Here is a 20631-nt window from a genome sequence, read left to right on the forward strand (position 1 = left end):
ACAATTCAGAGAGTAGGCCGCCCTTAATCACTCAGAACCCCCCCTACAGGGTCCCAGGAAAGAGAGAATCTGTTTCCTTAGTCCAGTTTTTCTTCTTCCTGGTAGTGCCTTCCAAGAGTGACGGTGGTGGGTTGCATGGTGAAATAATGTGGATGTGTAGCACACGGCTTGTAAATGCCAGCGACTTGATCACTGTCTGTGGGAGAAGCACGGGGCAGTTCCCAGAGGCTCTCTTGAGCATGTTGGCTCAAGTTAGTTCTTCAGACAAAACTCACAATCTTCCCTTCCACTCTTAGCCTGAGACACACATCCCTTCTAGACTCCTGAGACCTCCACCAGAGGTGAGCTAATTAGACTGTATGTGAGCTGCTTCTGGCTGTGGTTTACTTTGTATTTTTTTCTTATTATGTTGTCATTATCATAAGTTGGGTGGTTCTTTTGCCAACACAGATCGGAATGTAGCCTTGACACCTTTAACTTGGTAAGATTTATTTTCTGTTTGGCTTTCTTGAGGCTTGTAATTAAAGGATACAAACTGGTCTAGAGTTACTTTGTTTTTTCTCCTTGTTCTGTCATCCCAGTCCAACTCTAGGCCCTTGCCTCAGAGGTCTGGTCTGGCCAATTACATTTTCTTCTGAATTAACTAAATTCTTGACATCTTTCCCTTTTCCTGTATAGTAGTCTCCGTCTGATGAGCACTTCCAGTCAATGGAAGTGTGAGGTGGACTGAAGCTCAGGGCAGATGTCAGATCTGGGAACCTGGAATGATCAGGGCAGAGCCTTCCTTTCAAATACAATTTTGTAGTTTTCAGTTAACTTTTCAGGCAACCTTCTCAGTTTAATCTTACAACAGCCCTGTGAGGTAAACATCTTGTAATTAATTGTTCAAATTATGTTGAAAATTAATTGCAAATTTTTATTTTAGTGAGTACAAAAGGCTGGATAAGTTGACTTTTAGTGAGAATTTTTAAAGTAATAGATGAAAGCTGAGGCTCAGGAAGGCAAAATTACTTGTCCCAATCACATGGTAAGTAATGGAACAAAGGCCGATCCCCAGTAGTAGTAGTAGTGACATCAGCTAGATCTTACTGACTGTTCCCTAAGTGCTGGGCACTGTTTTAAGTATTTTATGTGTATTAACTCATTTAGAATACTTTTGCCACAATACCAGTTTGTCTGTTGGGTGATAGATGTTCCTTCCAAGCTCTTGCATTTTAAAAGGTGAAGAATACAAAGTGAGAAGAGCAGTGAGCTGAGAACTAATCAATTTTTGGGACAACCTATAATTTAAGGGCAGAAGAAATGCCAGAAGCCGGGGAAATAGCAGAATGGCAGAAGCGATAGAACAACGACTAGGGTAGCATATTGTCACACGAGCCAGTGGATTAGAGGGATTGTAGAAGAAATTCCTACCCTTCCATCCCTTGACTGACTGGACTGCACTCTGCTCTTAGGGCTGGATCTAGAGTCCATGTGATCCTGCTTCCCTGCCAAGGGGTGGGATGTTACATTTTACTGTAACATAGCTGATACAAGGTGAGAGTTTATGAACAGAATCTCTTACTGAAAGAAAGAAAATAAAAAGAAACGGCAAATAAATAAAGGAGTTCTCATAGGAGAGAGAATTATAATCCTAATTTAACTAAAGGCTAGCCAGAAATCGGCTTGAAGAGTACAGATCCTAGGGCCCTCTGGCTACTTCAGTTGCCCACTTCAATGTCGTTTGGATAATTATTGACTTTTCTACTTTGGGGAAGATTCAGTTCCTCCTAGAATTTGCTTTCAAGTTTTACCTTTGGGTATGGTGTCCCCTTTAGCCCAAGACTCTGGAGCATTCTTTCTCCTCCAGTGCTATTCTTGCACCCTTGGGTTCTGATTCCATCCCAGGCCCCATACATGAGGATGGCAGTTTCCTGACTGACCATAGAAATTCTCCTTGCCTGTTACATGCAACCTGAGTTTTATGCCATCTTAACCTGACTTTGCAGTTTGACATTTGTGCTTCCTGGGTATCTCAGTGATATGGGGGTACAGCAGTGAACAAAACAGATACAAATCATTTACTTCGTGGAGGTTTCCTTTGAGTCAGTGGGGCTTATAGTTTGATTACATTCTGAATAATATTAATTAGCCAGTTGTCAATATAAGAATCTACCTAAGATAATATTGGGAATAACCAGAGTAGTCAACAGTAACTGAATTATATTACTAAATGGCATGTTGTATGTTCATTATAACTGATGTTTACATGGTTTATATAATAGAAAATAACATAAGTATTATTGTAAATAAGTTAATATGCACAACAAGGGAAAAATGTTTAAATTCCCAAACTGTGGTAGAATAAAAGACAGGAATGAAGTACAGCCCAGTGTGGAGTAGAAGCTTTGTTTCCTTCTGCTCTTCTTAGACTCACATTTGGGCTGCCAACTAAATTCCTTTCCTTCTTTTTTTTTTTTTTAATTTGATCTGAGGGATGTTTCTTGCCCTTCTTATCTTCTAATTGTATGTTGGCCAGGTGGCTTAAACTCTCTCTATGCTCTTATCTGTAAAAAAGGAGTTAATATTCTCCATACCCTGAGAACCCTCTTACACTGTTTGGTGGGAATGTAAATTGGTGCAGCCACTCTGGAAAATAGTATGGAGGTTCCTCAGAAAACTAAAAGCAGAGCTACCGTAGATCCATCAATCCCACTTCTGGGCATATACCCAGACAAAACTATAATTTGTAAAGATACATGCACTCCTATGTTCATAGCAGCACTATTTACAATAGCTAAGACATGGAAACAACCTAAATGTCCATCGACAGATGAGTGGATAAAGAAGATGTGGTACATATGGAATGGAATATTACTTAGCCATAAGAAAGAATGAAATAATGCCATTTGCAGCAGCATGGATGGACCTAGAGATTATCATACTAAGCAAAGTAAGTCAGAAAGAGAAAGACAAATACCATATGATATTACTTGTATGTGAAATCTAAAAAATGACACAAATGAACATATCTACGAAACAAAAACAGACAGGTGTAGAGAACAGACTTGTGGTTGCCAAGGGGGAGGGGAGTGGGGGAGGGAGGGACTGGGAGTTTGGGATTAGCAGATAAAAACTGCTAATAGGGTGGATAAACAACAAGGTCCTACTGTATAGCACAGGGAACTATATTCAGTGACCTGTGTTAAACCATAAAGGAAAAGAATGTGAAAAAGAATACGTATACATATAACTGAGTCACTTTGCTGTACAGCAGAAATTAAACACAGCATTGTAAATCAACTATGCTTCAGTAAAATTTTAAAAAATTAAAAAAAATATCCTCTACACCCCCAAATTATCAGAAAAGGAGGAGTGGCTTTATATTCAAGTTTTTACCATTTCTGAATTAGGGATGTTTGATTGTTTTTGAATAACAAAGAACTTTTGGAAAATACGTATTAGCTTGAAATAACTACAGATAATTCTAGTTGGGATGCTTACAGAGATCACTAAAACAGGTTTAAACAAAGAGGAGGAAACAAATTTAACACACATTTATTAATTATACCTGAAGAAATGATCCTGGAGTTGCAGGTGTTGGATGTCACTGTAAACTGGCTTTTAAAGGTGACTTTTAAAGGTCAGACAGTGAGTGTAGCACTGAATGGATTCTGTGCATTAGGATAGAATTTCCAGCTACAGCATCACACAGATTTAAAAATTGCTGAATCTCAGCTTAAAGCAGAACCCAAGATGTAATATAACTGAAAATGAGACTGTAGTGGTAGCAAAGATTCTAACGACAATTGCATGTGAAAAGCTTGACTCTGATAATTCCCAGAAATGTAAGTCAGAGCAAGTATTTTTATTGTTTTATGTAGTATGTTATTTTATATATGTACACAATTAACATAAAATATTATGAGAAGCTATTTGTTTATTTAATGTACATCCTTAAAGTGTAGCCGATGACTTTTTGTCCATTGGGTTGCCTTATATTTAGGTATACCTGGTCTTTACTTCTTAGGAGATTTTAAGGGTTAAATGAAACAGTTAATTGGGTGTCTGCTGTGTAGTAAGCACTGGGTAAATAGGGACTGACAACAAGACCTGCTGCAGTTCTGTTTCCTGCTCTTTCCTTGTCAGCACAGCTGGTGGGGGAGCAGGAACACAGTGGGGAGTAGCTTGGAGGGTGACAGGGTGGCTTTATAGGTAAATAGCATCTTGCCCGGTCTCTCCTCCTCCAGGTCTCCACCCCCACCCCCCACCCCGCCGCCTCCCCACACAGTCTGTAGCGCAGAGAAGGCGCAGTGGTTCTGCACTCTGAGAGGGCTCACCCTCTCCTCACCAATGCAGACCCTCAGGTCCACTGACTGTGGTCGTCCTGCCAAGCAGTCCTGGGAGAGTTGGAGAGTTTGTAGGTGATTTTAAATTATATCCTTACTGAACAGGAGGTTTCAGACATACACACTTTTTGTAAGGTATGTTTCCCTACAAGCTTACTAGGAGGGCTGTGTATATATTTCTTATAAGTTACAAGTGAATTTTTGTTTTGTTTTTTTTTTAAAACAATGTTCAGAGTATAAAGCTCTGGCATAACTGTCATTATTTCTAGTCTTGGTGTGCACACCTGTCCTCTCTCCTCACTTGGATTTATTTTCATGTTATGTCTTCCTGGATTCTGTTTTCTATGTTAATCTTAAACATTCAGATGTACCTTATAATAGAGACAGTAGACTAATATGTAAAAACTAAATTTTTATAATCCTGAAATTGGCACTGAGTATGTTTGTTAACATCTAAGAACCAGAATTAAAAAATAAATAACTTGAGATAGGAAAACTGGCTTCTTTTTTTTTTTTTGCGGTACGCGGGCCTCTCACTGTTGTGGCCTCTCCCATTGCGGAGCACAGGCTCCAGACACTCAGGCTCAGCGGCCATGGCTCATGGGCCCAGCCGCTCCACGGCATGTGGGATCCTCCCGGACTGGGGCACGAACCCACGTCCCCTGCATCGGCAGGCGGACCCCCAACCACCGCGCCACCAGGGAAGCCTGGAAAACTGGCTTCTTATTTGTTGAAATTTGCTCAATAAAACGAAGTTATTTCAAATAAGGAACTATTGTTACCAGTTCTTCTGATAATCTTGTCTCCTCATGGATTTAGTAAGTAATAAAGGCAAATAATAAAATATCATATGTTGTGATAAAATTGGCATTATACAGTCTTTATTTGTAAAATATCTTTAATTCTAAAATTTTGTACTAAATTGGATAACAGTAGTTTGCTTGCCTGTTTGTATTACTTTGTTGGAAATTTTTGAGAAGTAACACGTTATATCAAATAGCAATTTATTACCTACAGCTTGTCAGTGCTAGTGACAATAAAGTCTAGAAATACATTACTGATTTGAAATTTTGTTATTCAAGAATAACTAATTATTCATTTCTCTTAAAACTTTCTTACAAGATTTGTATTTAGGATTTGATTTAATCAGGTATGGTAAGTCACACAGACACGGGAATAATTGTCATGAAGAAAGAAGTGTACTCACAGATCTCTAGAAACACCTGCAGGGCCACATGGGGATAGAGGGGGGTGGGGAAGAGCACAGCCCAGCCTTTAATGGAGTTTTTGCTGGAAGGAATGGGTAAGGCAGGGTAGATACCTACATAAGCTTAAGATTATATAGTTTGAATAATTTCAAGGGTTAAAGCCTAGGGGTAGTTCCTAGTTGTCCCATGCCAGGCCCTTGGGTGATTTAGAGCCGGGGAATATTGGCTTAGGTGGGAGAGGTTGAGGAAGGAGATGCATGGGGTGTGGCTCTGGATCGGTTGATTGGTGCATCAGAAGTGTACTCCCAGGGGAGTCCTTTGCTCTCTTCAGGAAATAGCTAGCCCTGGGAGGGGCTGCCTCTCCAAGATCAAGGCCCCAAATGCCAGAGCATCAACACAGAAAATAAGAAGATACAGTCAATACAAACTTTATGTTAACACTCAAAATACTTTATAATTTAAATTTCATACTTTCATTAAAAAACATTGGTTGCAGTTGGCTGTTGTATACTTTTGTTTAGAAGATCTTAAATTTTAATGAAAAAGTGTATTTTATAAATCTAGCTTTTTTGATTGGTACAGTCTGTCCGTGATATTTCTAGAAAAACAAATTATCTTTTACAGAGGAGATATAAACAGAATATTGGTTGGTAAATTTTTTATTGGTTCTCTCATCTGAATATTATTGATATTATCTGTCTTTCAAGCAGCTTTATTAGGTTACATTTCAGAAACAAAACAAAACCAGACAGTCAAAGACTTCAGGATGTCACTGCCAACCCAGTCGTAGACTCAGGTGCTGTTTCCATATGTATATTTTTTAGAGATAGTGTACATGAGAGACTAGAGAATATGTAATAAATTTATTTTCAAGCTTTACTTTTTAAAATGGTGAGTTGTAGGATGTCTGTCAAAGATATTGTTAATTAAAGCCTAATGTGAAATGCTAGACATTTGGAAATGAGACAGTTGTGTGGTTGAGACAGTTTCATTTCCTCACAGTCACTGGTAGATGCATTTAAGGGGATCATCTTAGTTATGCAGCCTTTTTATAATCTCAGTAACTTTATTCAGCACCCTCATTCGTGTATTTGAGTTTTTTCCCCTTGTAAGGAGCTTTCTTGGAAAGCACACCCAACAACTTCAGCTTATATCTCACAGAGAGTTGGTGATTCATGGGTTGGTTAATGTTTGTATGACACCAGCAAAGGTTGTCCTTTCTGCTTTTCCTACCAACTCTGGAAAAATCGCAGCTCTTCCTGGAGAAGTTTTTGAAGAGGGAGGAAGCTGGCAGTTGTAGTTTAAAAATGCAGTAATAATGCTAAAAGTAATGATGATTATAGTAACAATAATAATAATCTTGAGCTTTTATTATATACTAGTTGCTAGTATGAGTGCTTTATATATTTATATGAATAGTTAATTTAATTCTCAGAACAACCTCATTGTTTTCCTCATTTTTTTTGGATGAGAAAATTGAGCCCCTCAGAGGTTAAATCTTGCTTGAGGGACATAATTGGAAAGTGATGGAACCCAGACTACAAATCTAGATTGTGCGCTTTAACCGTGCTTTTATAATTTAAAAATCTATAGCTCAGAAGTAAGGAAACTAAAGCCGAAAGATTTAAAGCCATTGGCCCAAGGTCGCTGGAGCAGTCAGCACTGAAATTCCTCTCCTGGGTGTCATTTTCACTATCTTCGTATGCTTTCTCTAGGTGTACTCTCTGCCTTTATCCTCTTATATTTGGGTGAATCTTCTTGCTATTTTTGACTTGCTGTGGTTCCAAATTCTGAAAATTATATTCTTCCTTTGGAATTGTTTTACTTGACAAGGAAGCCCCCAGGAGTCAGTGTAGCTTTATGGACTGAGAGGGTGGACTTTGCAGCCTTAGTGCCTGTAATTGAATCCTGCCTGTGCCGGTTTTAGCCATGTGAACTCATACAAGTCAGATACTTCTTGCGTTTCAGTAGTTTTATCTGTAAAATGGGTTAATTATGGTAGCTATCCCACAGGGCTGCTGGTAGGAATAGATAAGTTAATACAATAAAGCTGCTTAGTGTGGTGCCTGGCACATAGTAAGCATTTTATAAATATTTTCTATTCTGGCTATATTATTTATGAGAAATGTATACCCCAAATTAAACCCAGCACATTATCTCACACCTATTAGGTACTCAGTAAATGCATATGGAGTGAATAAAAATACTCATCAATTGCTTTGTATTGGCCTTTGCTTTTCATACTGGTTGGAAAATTAAGGTTATAGAAGATGAGATATTTTCAATGTTTGTATTAACCTCTGTTACTAAGACTAAGGACCAATATTACATTATGCTCTTCATCTCGTGCTATTTTTCACTTCACTTTTCTCATCTACAAAACCATTAGTTTTTCATTTAGTATTTTTATTGAGATTGTGTAGAAAGGTATTGCATACATCTGAGGTACCATTGGTGATGTAAAAGTTTATGTCATCATATTTAAAACTAAATGTTAATGTCTTCGAATTTTTTCATGTCACATTTTCCAAGTAATATCAGCTACCCATTAAATAAGAATTTAATTGCAGGAATGGTAATGCAGTCGTCAGTAAAATGACTTTAGTTGGCAGCGTCATTTAGCCGTGAGATGAGGACCGGGAAAGCAGGATTGAGATCCTCCCACAGCAGTTGTTCAACATTACATTTGCTTTTGCCTTTTCTGGTTAAATAACACAAGAATTAAATCCTCTAAAAGGGAGCCCATCCATCTCCTTTCACGCGTGTCCTTCTTGCATCAGAGAAAATGCTGCATAATTCTGAGATGACAGCCCCACCTCTGATGTCACTCGGGGTGGTACAGTCCTCTCCGAGGCTTTGCTGGGGTTCCTGCTGCTGCACTGGGGAAATGGTTACATTAAAGCTCACTCCCGTCATCTCCATTATCTCCTTGGAAGTAGTTTTCACAAATATAGAAAGGCCCTACGGTGGTTGTTTTCGGTAAGCTACCAAGGTGGAGAGCGCAGAGGCAGACGGGAGCGTGAGGGCAGGCTGCTGTGCCTTTGTGACACAGGGAGAGGCGGCAGCTCGCTCAGCCGGGCTCCTGGTGCTCAGAGCGCTTCCATGGACATCACCCTGTGCATTGCAGGGCCACAGGGGCTGCCAGGAAATCTGAAACTCATTTGCTTCCAGTTACTAGAACGGCAGATTTTGAATTAGCCAGCTTCTTTTCTAGCTAACTTTTCTCAAGCGTTAAGCTGATGAACTGGGCATTTTCTATGATCAATGGGTAACTGCTGGAGCTACAGTAATCTCTGTGAGTAACCTCTATTTGTAGGTCTATGCAGGCAAATATATTTTTATATATCTTTTGTAAAATGCTGCTGTAAAATGATCCGTCTGTATTATTGACTGCTTTTGCTTACTAGTCTTGTCTTTTGACCATCCCAGTAGGAGACTGCTGGGGCTGGATGAGGTTTTGCTGAATCCTGACTAGAGAAGCACATACTGCATTTATCCGGGGTGTCCACGCCAGCCGTTCTTTAATTCCCCAGCCGCCAGAAAGATACCACCTGCCCTCCGAGTGCTGTTGCCCAGAACCTCCCCTGGCTTTAACGTGGAAGGTTTATTTTAGCATCTGACATTGGATTTTTCAAAATTTTTATTTTTAAATAGAAAACAGAATATTATTCTTACCTGTAATTTTATTTCCTTTCATTGTTTTTTGTTGTTGTTCAAACGGCTTTCCTGGGAACACAGAATTCTATCATCCTGTTTCTCCCTGTTTCTGATGTATTATATAGAAAGAAAGAGGAAACCAGCTACCCCTGTAGTTTTAGAAAGCCATCATGTTGTGGCACTGGATGGGAATGGGGAGGAGTTTCTCTTAAAGAGCTCAGACTGCTTTCCCCCTGCTCTGCCGGAGTCTCTGGAGGAGAGCCTGGCTAGCCCCAGGCAGCACCACAGCCGCTCCTTGAGCACTGTCCTTGAGGCTGAGGTGGTCTCTGCTGGAGGTTTATTTTTCCTCAGTTTACACATGGGGGTGTGTTTTTCTGATCTGTGGAAAGTGTCACTTTTAGAGTAGTTCAAGATTTATTTCTCTCTCGCCAGGGAACTTGACTTCGGTGAAATTTGCATTTTCAGAGACGCTTGGAATTATTGCTCATGTCAATTTGCAGCCTGAATCCTTAGCAAAACTGTGGGTCTCTTATTGAGCATGAAAACTACTGAATGCAAATATGGATCAGCTGAGGCTTGTGACAGGCTGGAGGCTGAGTGGAGCTGTTGTTTTCCACTGCACTTGACATCTGTCTTGGCACACAGCGGTTTAGGGAAGTCCACAGCTGTAGTGGATCATCACTGCTAGGCACTCCAGCTGCTTGGCATTTGTGATTTTTAAGAAAAAGAATTGTATAGTATTTTGAATTTCAACTTAAGTATTAAATTTCTTTAATATTTCAATTTTAAAATATTAAAATATTTAATAAAATATCTTAAATAAGAACTTATATTAATACCACCACATCTGTGTTAACTTTAGCAGAAGAGAGCCTGCTATAAACAAGACTGTGGAGTTCTTTAAAAGCTTAAACTTTTGCTTTTAAAAATAAAGAGAAAACAAAAAAAATCAGTGAAGATCAGAGAAATTTAAAAATTGGGTTTTCAGAGAGTAAAGTGGTGGTGACCAGGGGCTGTCAGGGTGGGGAAAATGGGGAGATGCGGGTCAAGGGTACAAACTTACAGTTACAAGATGAATAAGTTCTGGGGCTCTGATGTAAAGCATCGTGATTATAGTTAATAATATTGTATGATGTACTTTGAAGCTGCTAAGAGAGTAGATCTTAAATGTTTTCACCACAAAAAAGAAGTAATTGTGTGATGTGGCGGAAGTGTTAGCTCAAGCTATAGTGGTGATCATTTTTCAATCTGTAAGTTTATCAAATCAACACCTTGTATACCCTGAACCTACACAATGTTATATATCGATTACATCTCAATAAAGCTGGAAAAAATTAGAACGTAAAATTGGGTTTTTAAAAGTGTGGATTCCTAACAGGAGGAGGTAGAAAAAGGATAGAATGGGTGAAATCAGAGGAGCAATGATGATCAGAAGCGCTAAGACTGGAAGGAGAAGCACAAAGTGTGGATATAAGAAGAAACAAATCAGAGTGGATGATAGGTCAAAGTGGAGAATCCTACTGATTGAGAAAAGGAAACCAGCTTTTAAAAACAATGATTTTAAAGATAGGTCTAAATTCAGCTCTTGCAGCTTAGAATTTCTCCTCCGTGATGAGTGCCAGGTCTCTGCATGCTGGCAGAGGCCTGGGTTAAGGTCGCTGGGCTGCTCCTTAGCGCACTTGTCTTACCTTCCGTGTGTTGTGTGCTGCTGCTCCTAGCCCACAGAGCTCCTCTGCGGTTGACTGGAATGGAAAGCTAGTCTCATTTCCCCAGGGACTAGAATTGAAGGAGAAAAATTGGGTTCTGAATCATTAGTATGTGAAATTTAGTTTGTGATGAGCACAGCTGCAACTATTAATCACTTGGGGAAAGAGTGTCCAATTAATAGAACTGTCTCGTGTGCACATGCTAATAGCTTGTGTAGTGGTTGGCAGACCTTTTCCTGGGTTTTGTAACATAAATACCTTAAATATCTGTGCTTTTAGAGAGTTATTAGTGACCAGGTAATAGCCAGCATCCTCAGCTACATACTGTAGCCATCTCCAAAGTGGGACTTTTATTAAGAGTGTGTACCAAAATATAATGTGCTTATATTACTAATTTAGCAAATTATCATTACTCATACTCATTTTATATCACCTTTATCATACTAAATATATTTTCTATTGCTTAGTAAAAATGGATTATTCTCCTGTTTGTTTCCTTTTTTTAAGTAAAACTTTTTCTACTGCACTGCAAATCGAAACCATGCATGCATCACTGTGATACTGGAGGGGTTTATTGATTGTTAGAGACATTGATCATTGTTATTCACAGTTAAGGATTATGATTACTTATAGATAAAATGTATTTGAGATTTTTTACTCTGCAAGGCTTACTTTTTATGTTGCTTTGTAAATTGGACCTTTGTCTTCAATTTATTTTTATTGATTTATGAAATTTCAGACTAAAGGGGACAATCAGGCACCCTTCTGTCCATGGGATTGAATTCCTTCCTGACAGGTCGGGGGCAGTGTGTCTTTAAGGTTGTTTCTGAAAGTTTTCCAGTGTTGAAATAACTTAAGAACTTATAGTTCTTTTATCACACTAACTGATTATATACGTTTTAATATGTTTGGTAGCTGATATTCATTAGGGAACAGAGAGCACCAAGGACATTACTGCATTTATGAACAACCTACAAGGGAAGGAGAGAAACTGACTTCTAGTGGCTGGGTTAGCCATGATTTATAAAGGATTGAAAATGTGCTCAACTGTACTTATAAAAAATAGTGCTGTCTTGAAAGTGCCACACGAGAGTGAATTTGCCTATGCATTTTTATTTTACAAGTGATATATCCAGTGACATGAATCTTGAAAGTCTGGGAAAATCTCCCAGTTTTTAAAAACAGAAAAACCTTACCTTTCCCTCAGCTTCTTTCTTTTAAGCTACAATGTAATTTCTTTAAGGCTATGTACAGATGTTAATGTACAGGCATTTACTAATGCTCAGTTTTACATTTGTAGGTTTTTTTTTAGGACTTTATGGTCTTTTGCCTAAAGGTAGAGTCATTGACCATTCACTGTGGGAGAAATTCACTGTGAGCTATAAACTAAAGACAGGTCCCATCACAGTCGAGGTGGTTCTCTTCCTCTGCTGAAAGGATCCTGGATCAGCTGGATGGCAAACCCAGACCAGAATGCACAAGACTTTCTCTTGATTGGAAGGAGAGGCTGCATGTTTTCTTTACCTCTTGTTTACTTGATTGAACACTTGGACCTTTCGGTTAGGAGGTAGGAACTCTTAAGATTATCTTTCAGAATAAAAATTAACCATTTAAATGTAGTCAGAACAACTTCTAGATATTGTTGTAGTTCTCTGGAGAAGTACTACCATATTTTAGAGTGTATACAGATTACCTGGGGTTCTTTTTAGAAATACAGATTCTGATTAGGAAGGTCTGAGATGGTCCTTGAGTCTGCATTTTGAACAGACTCCTGGGTGATACCTATGCTGCTGTCCCCTGGCCACATTTTGAGTAGGAAGGTTCTAGGGCAGTGCTTTCAAACAGACTTCTCTGTGAGCATGGAAAAATGTTCTGTATCTGTGGTGCAATATGATAGCCACTAGCAACATATGGTATTGAGCACTGGATTTTCAGTTTAATTTTAATTAATTTTTAAGTAGTTATATGTGGCTGTGGCTACCATATAGGGCAACATAGCATTTAGAGAGTAAGATAAACAATTGAGAAATTAATGTTTAATGGTAACAGCCCATGTAGGATCATGGTGAATTCTAGAACTATGGCCAAGGTTGTCCCCACTTAACTTTACCACTGCTTAAACTTTGTCTGCAGAGAAAATATATGCAGATAGAGTTGCTGGACTGCAAGCTCCTTGTTAGGAAGGACGACCCCGCCCCCCACCCCCACCCCCCGCAATGTTTCCAGCATTCTCTTCAGCCTGTACTTGGGAGTAGGGGACAGAACTTAGGTGGCATTGACGTGTAGTATTTTGCTTGGGTTTTGGGAGGCTTCTTTCTGTTTCTCTTTTGAGGTTCTATTAAATGGTATCCTGTTGGTTATAGGACATTCTTCATTCATTCATTGATTCAACAAATATATCCATTTTGCTCGGTACTGTTATTCTAGGCTCTGGGGATATAATGGTAAAGAAATCAGACAAAGTGCTTTTCTTTTGGAGTTTATATTCTAGTGGCAACAACACAAAATAAGATAAAACAAACAAAGAATCTTTTCCTAAAAATGACTGGGCCTAGTTCCTAGGGAGTGTGTGTATGATTCGTAATTGTGGTTTCATGGACGTGGCCCCCATAGTCTTTTGGGAAACCTATATCCAGTTGCTCAGAATCCCTTATGATAAACTTCTTTACTTCACATTTCTACTGTGAAGCTGTGACCAAGTCTGCAGAAGACTTGCCAAATAGTTCTTTTTCTTCTTCTTTTTTCTTTTTTCTTTTTTTCCTTCAGCCATTTTCTTTTAAGGAGTTTGCTACTCAGAGTAGAAAGAAATCCATTTCATTTACTGGGCCTCAAGCCGGGTCAGTCTTAGAAGGGCCACGGTTTTTCTGAAGCTCATCTTTTGGAGCAGGCTTGTTTCTCCATAATTTCAAGAATTCTTTTTTGAAGTATAATTGACATACAATATTATATTAGTTTCAGGTGTACAATGTAATGATTCATTATTGTATATGTTGTGAAATGATCACCACAATAAGTCCATCACCATACGTAGTTACAGAAATTATTTTTCTTGTGATGAGGACTTTTAAGATCTACTCTCTTATCAACTTTCAAATATGCAAGACAGTATTATTAACTATGGTCCCCGTGCTGTATATTACATCCCCATGATTATTTTATAGCTGGAAGTGTGTACCTTTTTAATCACTTTACCTGTTTCACCTCCCCCCACATCCTTCTGACAACTTCCAGTCTCTCTTCTGTATATGTGAGCTTGTTTTTGTTTTTGTTTTTTTTTTTAAATTCCACATGTAAGTGAGACCATTCAGTATGTGTCTTCCTCTGACTTATTTCATCTAGCATAATGTCCTCAAGGTCCAATCATATTGTTGCAAACGGCAAGTTTTCATTCTTTTTTATGGCTGAATAATATCCCATTATATAAACTATATATAATATATATATACCACAGTTTCTTTATCCGTTCATCCATCGATGGGCACTTAGGTTGTTTCCGTATCTTGGCTATTGTAAATAATGCTGCAGTGAACATAGGGGTGCAGATATCTTTTCTAATTAGTGTTTTTGTTTTCTTCAGGTAAATACCCATAAGTGGAATTGCTGTATCATATGGTAGTTCTATTTTTAATTTTTTGAGGAACCTCCACACGCTGGAGGTTGCACTAATTTACGTTCCATCAACAGTGTACTAGGGTTCTTTTTTTTTTTTTTTTTTTTTTTTTTTTTGCGGTGCGTGGGCCTCTCCCGTTGCGGAGCACAGGCTCCGGACGCGCAGGCTCAGCTGCCATGGCTCACAGGCCCAAGATCTCCGCGGCATGTGGGATCTTCCCGGACCGGGGCACGAACCCGTGTCCCCTGCATCAGCAGGTGGACTCTTAACCACTGTGCCACCAGGGAAGCCCTCAGAAGATTTTTTTAAATTTCAGGGAAAAGATTGAAGACACATACTAGGGTATCTCAATACCAATAAAGATGGAGGGCAGGGGAGGGATGTAAAGCTTAGTAGAGGTAAAATAGATAAGCTCTGGTTTTTATTTGTTGTATCATGTTGGCAAGTACATCATTCCTTTGAGCCTGTTTTCTTGCTAATTATGTTAGGTAGCCAAATTAATTCTTTGATTCCTTTGACTTTTGCAGTTTTATATTCTGTGATCCTCATTTTTTGTAAAGGCATACGCTAACTTAAATAAAAGCATTATAACATCTATAGGAAATATTTCCCACTGTGATCTAAGCACTTCTCTAACAATTTAAAGCTATTTTACTAAGTTAAAGAAAAAAGCCCATGCTTTTGGATTGTATACTTTTTTCTTTCATTGCATGTTAACAATAAATTTATAACTTTTAAACTATGGAGGAAATTAAGTCCCCTGAATTATTAAGGAAGAGAAAACTGATAAAAGCCTAAAAAGTGTAAAATATGAAAAATGTTTTTTAAAAAAGGTGTAAATAAATGCCAATATAGAATATTTCCCAATTCATTTTGTTAAGCCCACATTACTACCCAAACCAGATATAGCACAAGACAACTACAGACCAATATTGTTTATGAATATAGGTGCAAAAATACTAAAAAGCTGAATCTAGCAACTTTTAAAAAAGGATTATGCACCATGACCAAGTGGTATTTATTCCAGGAATGCAAGGTTGGTTCAGTATATAAAAGTCAGTTAATGTAATGCACTCTTACTAGATTAAAAGACAAAACCCACATGGAAATCTCAATTGACAGAGAAAAAACATTTGACAAAACTTGGCACCCTTTCATGATAGAAACACTTGACAAACTGGGAGTAGAAGGGATCTTCCTTATGCTGATATATAGGGCGTTTGTGAAAAACCCACAGCTAATATCATACTTAATAGTAAAAGACTGAAAGCTTTCTCTTAAGATCCAGAACAAGACAAGGATGTCTAGCTCTTACCACTTCCTGTCAACATTGTACTAGAGGGTCTGGCCAGTGCAGTTAGGCAAAAAAAAGAAATAAAAGACATTCAGATAAGAAAGAAAAAAAGTAAAATTATCTCTGTTCACAGACAACATGATCTTATATATAGGAAATCCTAAGGAATCCACAAAAAAGCTATTAGTACTAAATAGTAAGTTCGGCAACCAGTTGTATTTCTATATGCTAGCAGTGAATAATCTGAAAATGAAAAAATTTCTGCATACTATAGTATCAAAAAGAAAATACTTAGGGGAGTAAGTTTAACAAAAGTAATGTAAAACTTGTACATTTAAAACAAAAACATGTTAAAAGAAATTAAAGAAAATTAAATAAATGGAAAGACATCCTATAGTCATGGATCAAAAGACTTAATAGTATTATTGTTAGGATGCAGTGCTACAGATTCATCCCAGCCTCTATGAACATTTCAGGTGTCTGGCAAGCTGATCCTAAAATTCATATGGAAAATGCCAGGGTCCCAGAGTAGCCAAAACAACCTGGAAAAGGAAGGACAAAGTAGGAGGACTCACACTTCCTGATTTTACTTCTGCAAAGCTACAGTAATCAAGATGGTGTTATACTTGCTGCTAGCTCAAAGGAATAGAATTTAGAGTACGGGCATAAACCTTTACGTTTATGGTCAGTTGATTTTCTATGAAGGTATTAATGCAGTTCAGTGGGGGAAATAATAGTTTTTTTCAACAGTAGTGCTGGGACAGTGGATATCCACATGCAACAGAATGACGTTGGAGCTCCACTTTACCCCATATACAAGAGTTAATTCAAAATGGATCAAAGGTCTACATGTAATAGCTAACACTGTAAAACTCTTAAAAAAAAAGGAATAAATCTTTGTGACCTTGGATTAGACAATAATTTGTTGCATATGACACCAAAGACACAAGCAACAAAATAAAAAAATAGATGTTGGATTTTATTAAAATTTTTAAAAATTGTGCTTCAAAAAAAACACCATCGGGCTTCCCTGGTGGCGCAGTGGTTGAGAGTCCGCCTGCTGATGCAGGGGACACGGGTTCATGCCCCTGTCCGGGAAGATCACACATGCCGCGGAGTGGCTAGGCCCGTGAGCCATGGCCGCTTGGCCTGCGCATCCAGAGCCTGTGCTCCGCAATGGGAGAGGCCACAACAGTGAGAGGCCCGTGTACCGCAAAACAAAAAAACAAGAAAACAAAACACCATCAACTAAGGGAAGAGACAACCCACAGAATGGGAGAAAATGTTTGCAAAGTATGTATATGATAAGGAACTTCTGTCCAGAATATACAAAGGACTCTTACAACTCAATAATAAAAAGACAAGTAACCCAATTATAAAATGGGCAAAGGATTTGAATGGATATGTCTCTGAAGAAGACATACAAATGGCCAACAAGCATGTGACAAGATGCTCAATATCATTAATCACTACCACAGTGATTAATGATATTGAGCAAAATCAGAACCATAGTGAGATAGCATTTCACATCTACTAAGACAGCTATAATAAAAAATATGGGCAGTACTAGAACCCTCAGACTTTGCTGGTAGGAATGTAAAATGGTGTAGTTGCTTTGGAAAACTGGCAGTTTCTCCAAACATTAAAGAGAGAGAGTTACCATGTGACCCAGAATCCACTCATAGATATATAACCAAGAGAACTGAAAATAAATGTAGACACAAAAACTTGTACACAAATGTTCATTATTTATAATAGCTAAAATGTGGAAATAACACAAATGTCCATCAGCAGATGAATGGAAAGAAACTGTGGTATATCCATACAATGGAATATTATTTGTCAATAAAAAGAAAAGAAGTTCTGATACATGGTACAGTGTGGATAAACCTTGAAAGCATTGTGCTAGGTGGAAAAAAAGACAAAAAATGCCACATATTGTGTGATTCTGTTGATATGAAGTAGAACACGTGAATCCATAGAGACAGAAGGTAGGTTGGTAGTTACTAGGGGCTGAGGAATGGTGGCTAATGGATTGGATATAGGTTTTATGGTGGTGGTAGGAGGTGATGAAAATGTTCTGGAATTAGGTTGCGGTGATGGTCACACAATTTTGTGAATATATTAAAGACAACTGAATCTTAAAAGTCCTATCACAGTCTTTATTGAAAAATTTAAAATGTCAGTGTGCCACAGGAAGAGGAATCTTTATTGCTTTTAACTGTCTTCCTTTTCAAAATCAGGGTTTGAAAGTTGCTTCCTCCTCAGATTTCAAGCAAGCCACATCCTCTTACTTCTGTCTTGTGAAGGTACTATCAATACTACAATCACAGAGAAGTGCTTCTTGGATTCCATCAATACTGATTCAAATTTAATTTAAAAAATATATTTCAAATTATTTCAAAAATGAAATATGAAACTGAATACACTCTTAGATGTATTATTATTTATCAGATTTTCCACACTGTGGGATACTATACATTAACTTATGTTTCCAAGTTACCTCATTTTGTACATGCCTTGGAATCAAGTCTTTCATGTCATTTCATTGTATATATTCAGACAGTCATCAAACATTTCACTGAATAGGAAGGTGGTAGCTGGCAATGCTTTAAAAGCAATAACAAAAACAACAGGTGTCCTCTGTCATAAAGTTATCCAAGTGAGGACCCTACATTTCCAGGGTAGATGAGGATATTCTCAATACAAAGTAACCAAGACCAAGTTCAGAAGGAAATTGGATCCTGGGGTGATAGGACTGTAACTGTTATCCATAAATCCTCAATTTAAAATTCTGTTATCAGAATGTCTTCATTTTTCTCATTGACTGCCATTTTAATAAGAAAAGGATGTAAATTTGATCCTACATAGTAAATATATGCTAATTGTTTTTACTGCTTCATATATTGGGGTTCTGCATATGATACCATTTAAATTTTATTCAGTTGGGATCCCAGAGATCTTTCTTAACATACTAAGTTTCCTATTCCATTTTGACTTCAGTCTCATTCCCCAGGGATGTTCTGAAAGCATTCCCCCCCACAACAGAAATCCAACAGTGAAGGGGAAGCTTCCAGCCAAAAAAATATTTACTGACTTTAAATAGATCGTATCTTTTTTCTGAGGCTTCCATCTCAGAGATTGCACTGCACAGATATTGTTGGCTGGATCGTAAGACTATTTGTTGTTGTGCCCAATATAAATACTTTAGTTGCTATTTCATGAGTGGTATTTGGAAAATGATACATATCCTTATTTTCATCTGTTCTTGCATATGCAGCAACCGAGGTGCATATGTGGGACTTCATCAGAAGCAGGGTTGAATAGGGCATGTGTCATTAGATTGTCTCTGTCTGTGCCAAAACCTTTGTGGGTACTCTCGTGTAAGCTAAGTGGAAGGGCCCACCGGCAGGATTATGAGAAGCAAGTGTTGCAGAGGTGGGGGCAGGAGACAGTGAAAGGATCACATAAGGATGACTGAATGCCTAATGCGTATGGAGATTTATTAACACACATTGGAATCTGTTGTTCAGAACAAGTCATGTGTCCATTCTGTTCTCTTTGTAGGTGATCATGGAGGAAGCACTTTACTCCCCCCGAATGTCACAAATGAATTTCCAGAATATGGGACCATGGAGGAAAGTGGAGAAGGCCTAAGAGCCTCTCTCGAGTTTGATGCCGAGTCTCTGCCGTGCTGCCCTCAGGTGCAGCAGAGGGTCCAGTCTCTTGCTGGCCATCCCTCTGGGCTTCTCAGTGTTACCGGAGGACCAAAAGATGTCAGAGAGGTCCCCTCTCAGAGTCATCTCAAGGAACAGAGTTTACAACCCATTGACTCTTTGATTTCAGCTCTGAAAGCCACAGAAGCCAGAATAGTTTCAGGAACATTGCAGGCTACAAAGGTACTGGATGGAGATGCGGTTTCTACTTTTTTAGTTCAGCAGGTGGAACAAGAACCAGACCCTGCCAGTCATAAAACACAGAGAGCCAACACACTGTTCCCTGCTGGCCGAGAAAAGTCACCCGATATACCTCTTTCAGCTGAAGTTACGACTGAGGAAAGTTTTTATTTGAGCATCCAGGAGGACCTGACTGCACTATTAACTGGAGAAACTCAAGCAGAGCTTTCCCTAAGAGCTAATAATGGGAGAAAGGGGGCTGTCCATGTGCAGGAGCCAGCTTGTCCAGCATCCTCCGTGGGGAGCCCCGTGACCCACAGCTCAGTGGGAAGTGCTGGTTTATTGAGAGAGAGGAGATCTGATCAGGGGAGAGAGCACCCAGAGCAATGTGGTCGAGGCAGCTCCTCAGGACGCCCAGGCCAGGTCAAACATGTGGAATTTCAAGGGGTGGAAATATTGTGGACAGGAGGGGAGAAAAGAGGGACATGGCAACCTGTGGATTTTCAGACATCATTGGAAAGGACAACCCCTCCTGAAAGCAAAGAGTTTTCTAAAGTGCCAAGCCATCTCGTCTCATCTGCTGGTTTGTGGGATTCAGCTGGTTTAACTGAGAGTGTTTGGGATGACACCTGGAGAGCTCCTTCAGAGAGGCTGGCCACTGGCTCAGGGCCATTTCTGCCTGAGCCTCTTCTTGAGAGTGGAGAGGATGAAGTCTTCCTAAGGGAAAACAAGGAACATCTTGAGATGAAACCTGAATTGGAGAGAGACAGGGAAAGGTGAGCTCGCATAGTATCCTGCTGTCTGTGATGCCAGTGAGAACTCGATTCACAATATCCTGGGTCCTTGTTTACCACAGAATGGAAGAGAAGTGACTGTAAGCTATGTTGCTTCTAAGGTTCCGAGATGTTAAAGTGGTCTTGTTATAAAGTTGT

General features: G+C 38.9%; 1 protein-coding gene across 2 annotated transcripts in view; it reads left to right on the plus strand.

Moving 5' to 3' along the window:
• PSD3 (pleckstrin and Sec7 domain containing 3) overlaps nt 1-20631 on the plus strand; it is a 572386-nt gene that overhangs the window by 166887 nt on the left and 384868 nt on the right. For both annotated transcript variants that reach the window (XM_022571390.2, XM_022571392.2), the window contains exon 3: nt 19371-20475. In XM_022571390.2, the coding sequence (XP_022427098.2) occupies nt 19371-20475 (1105 nt within the window). The remainder of the gene's footprint in view (nt 1-19370; nt 20476-20631) is intronic.

Source organism: Delphinapterus leucas, chromosome 21, assembly GCF_059928025.1.
Source record: "Delphinapterus leucas isolate spDelLeu-1000000601 "Yukka" chromosome 21, BTC_Dleu_Yukka2, whole genome shotgun sequence".
NCBI lineage: Eukaryota > Metazoa > Chordata > Mammalia > Artiodactyla > Monodontidae > Delphinapterus > Delphinapterus leucas.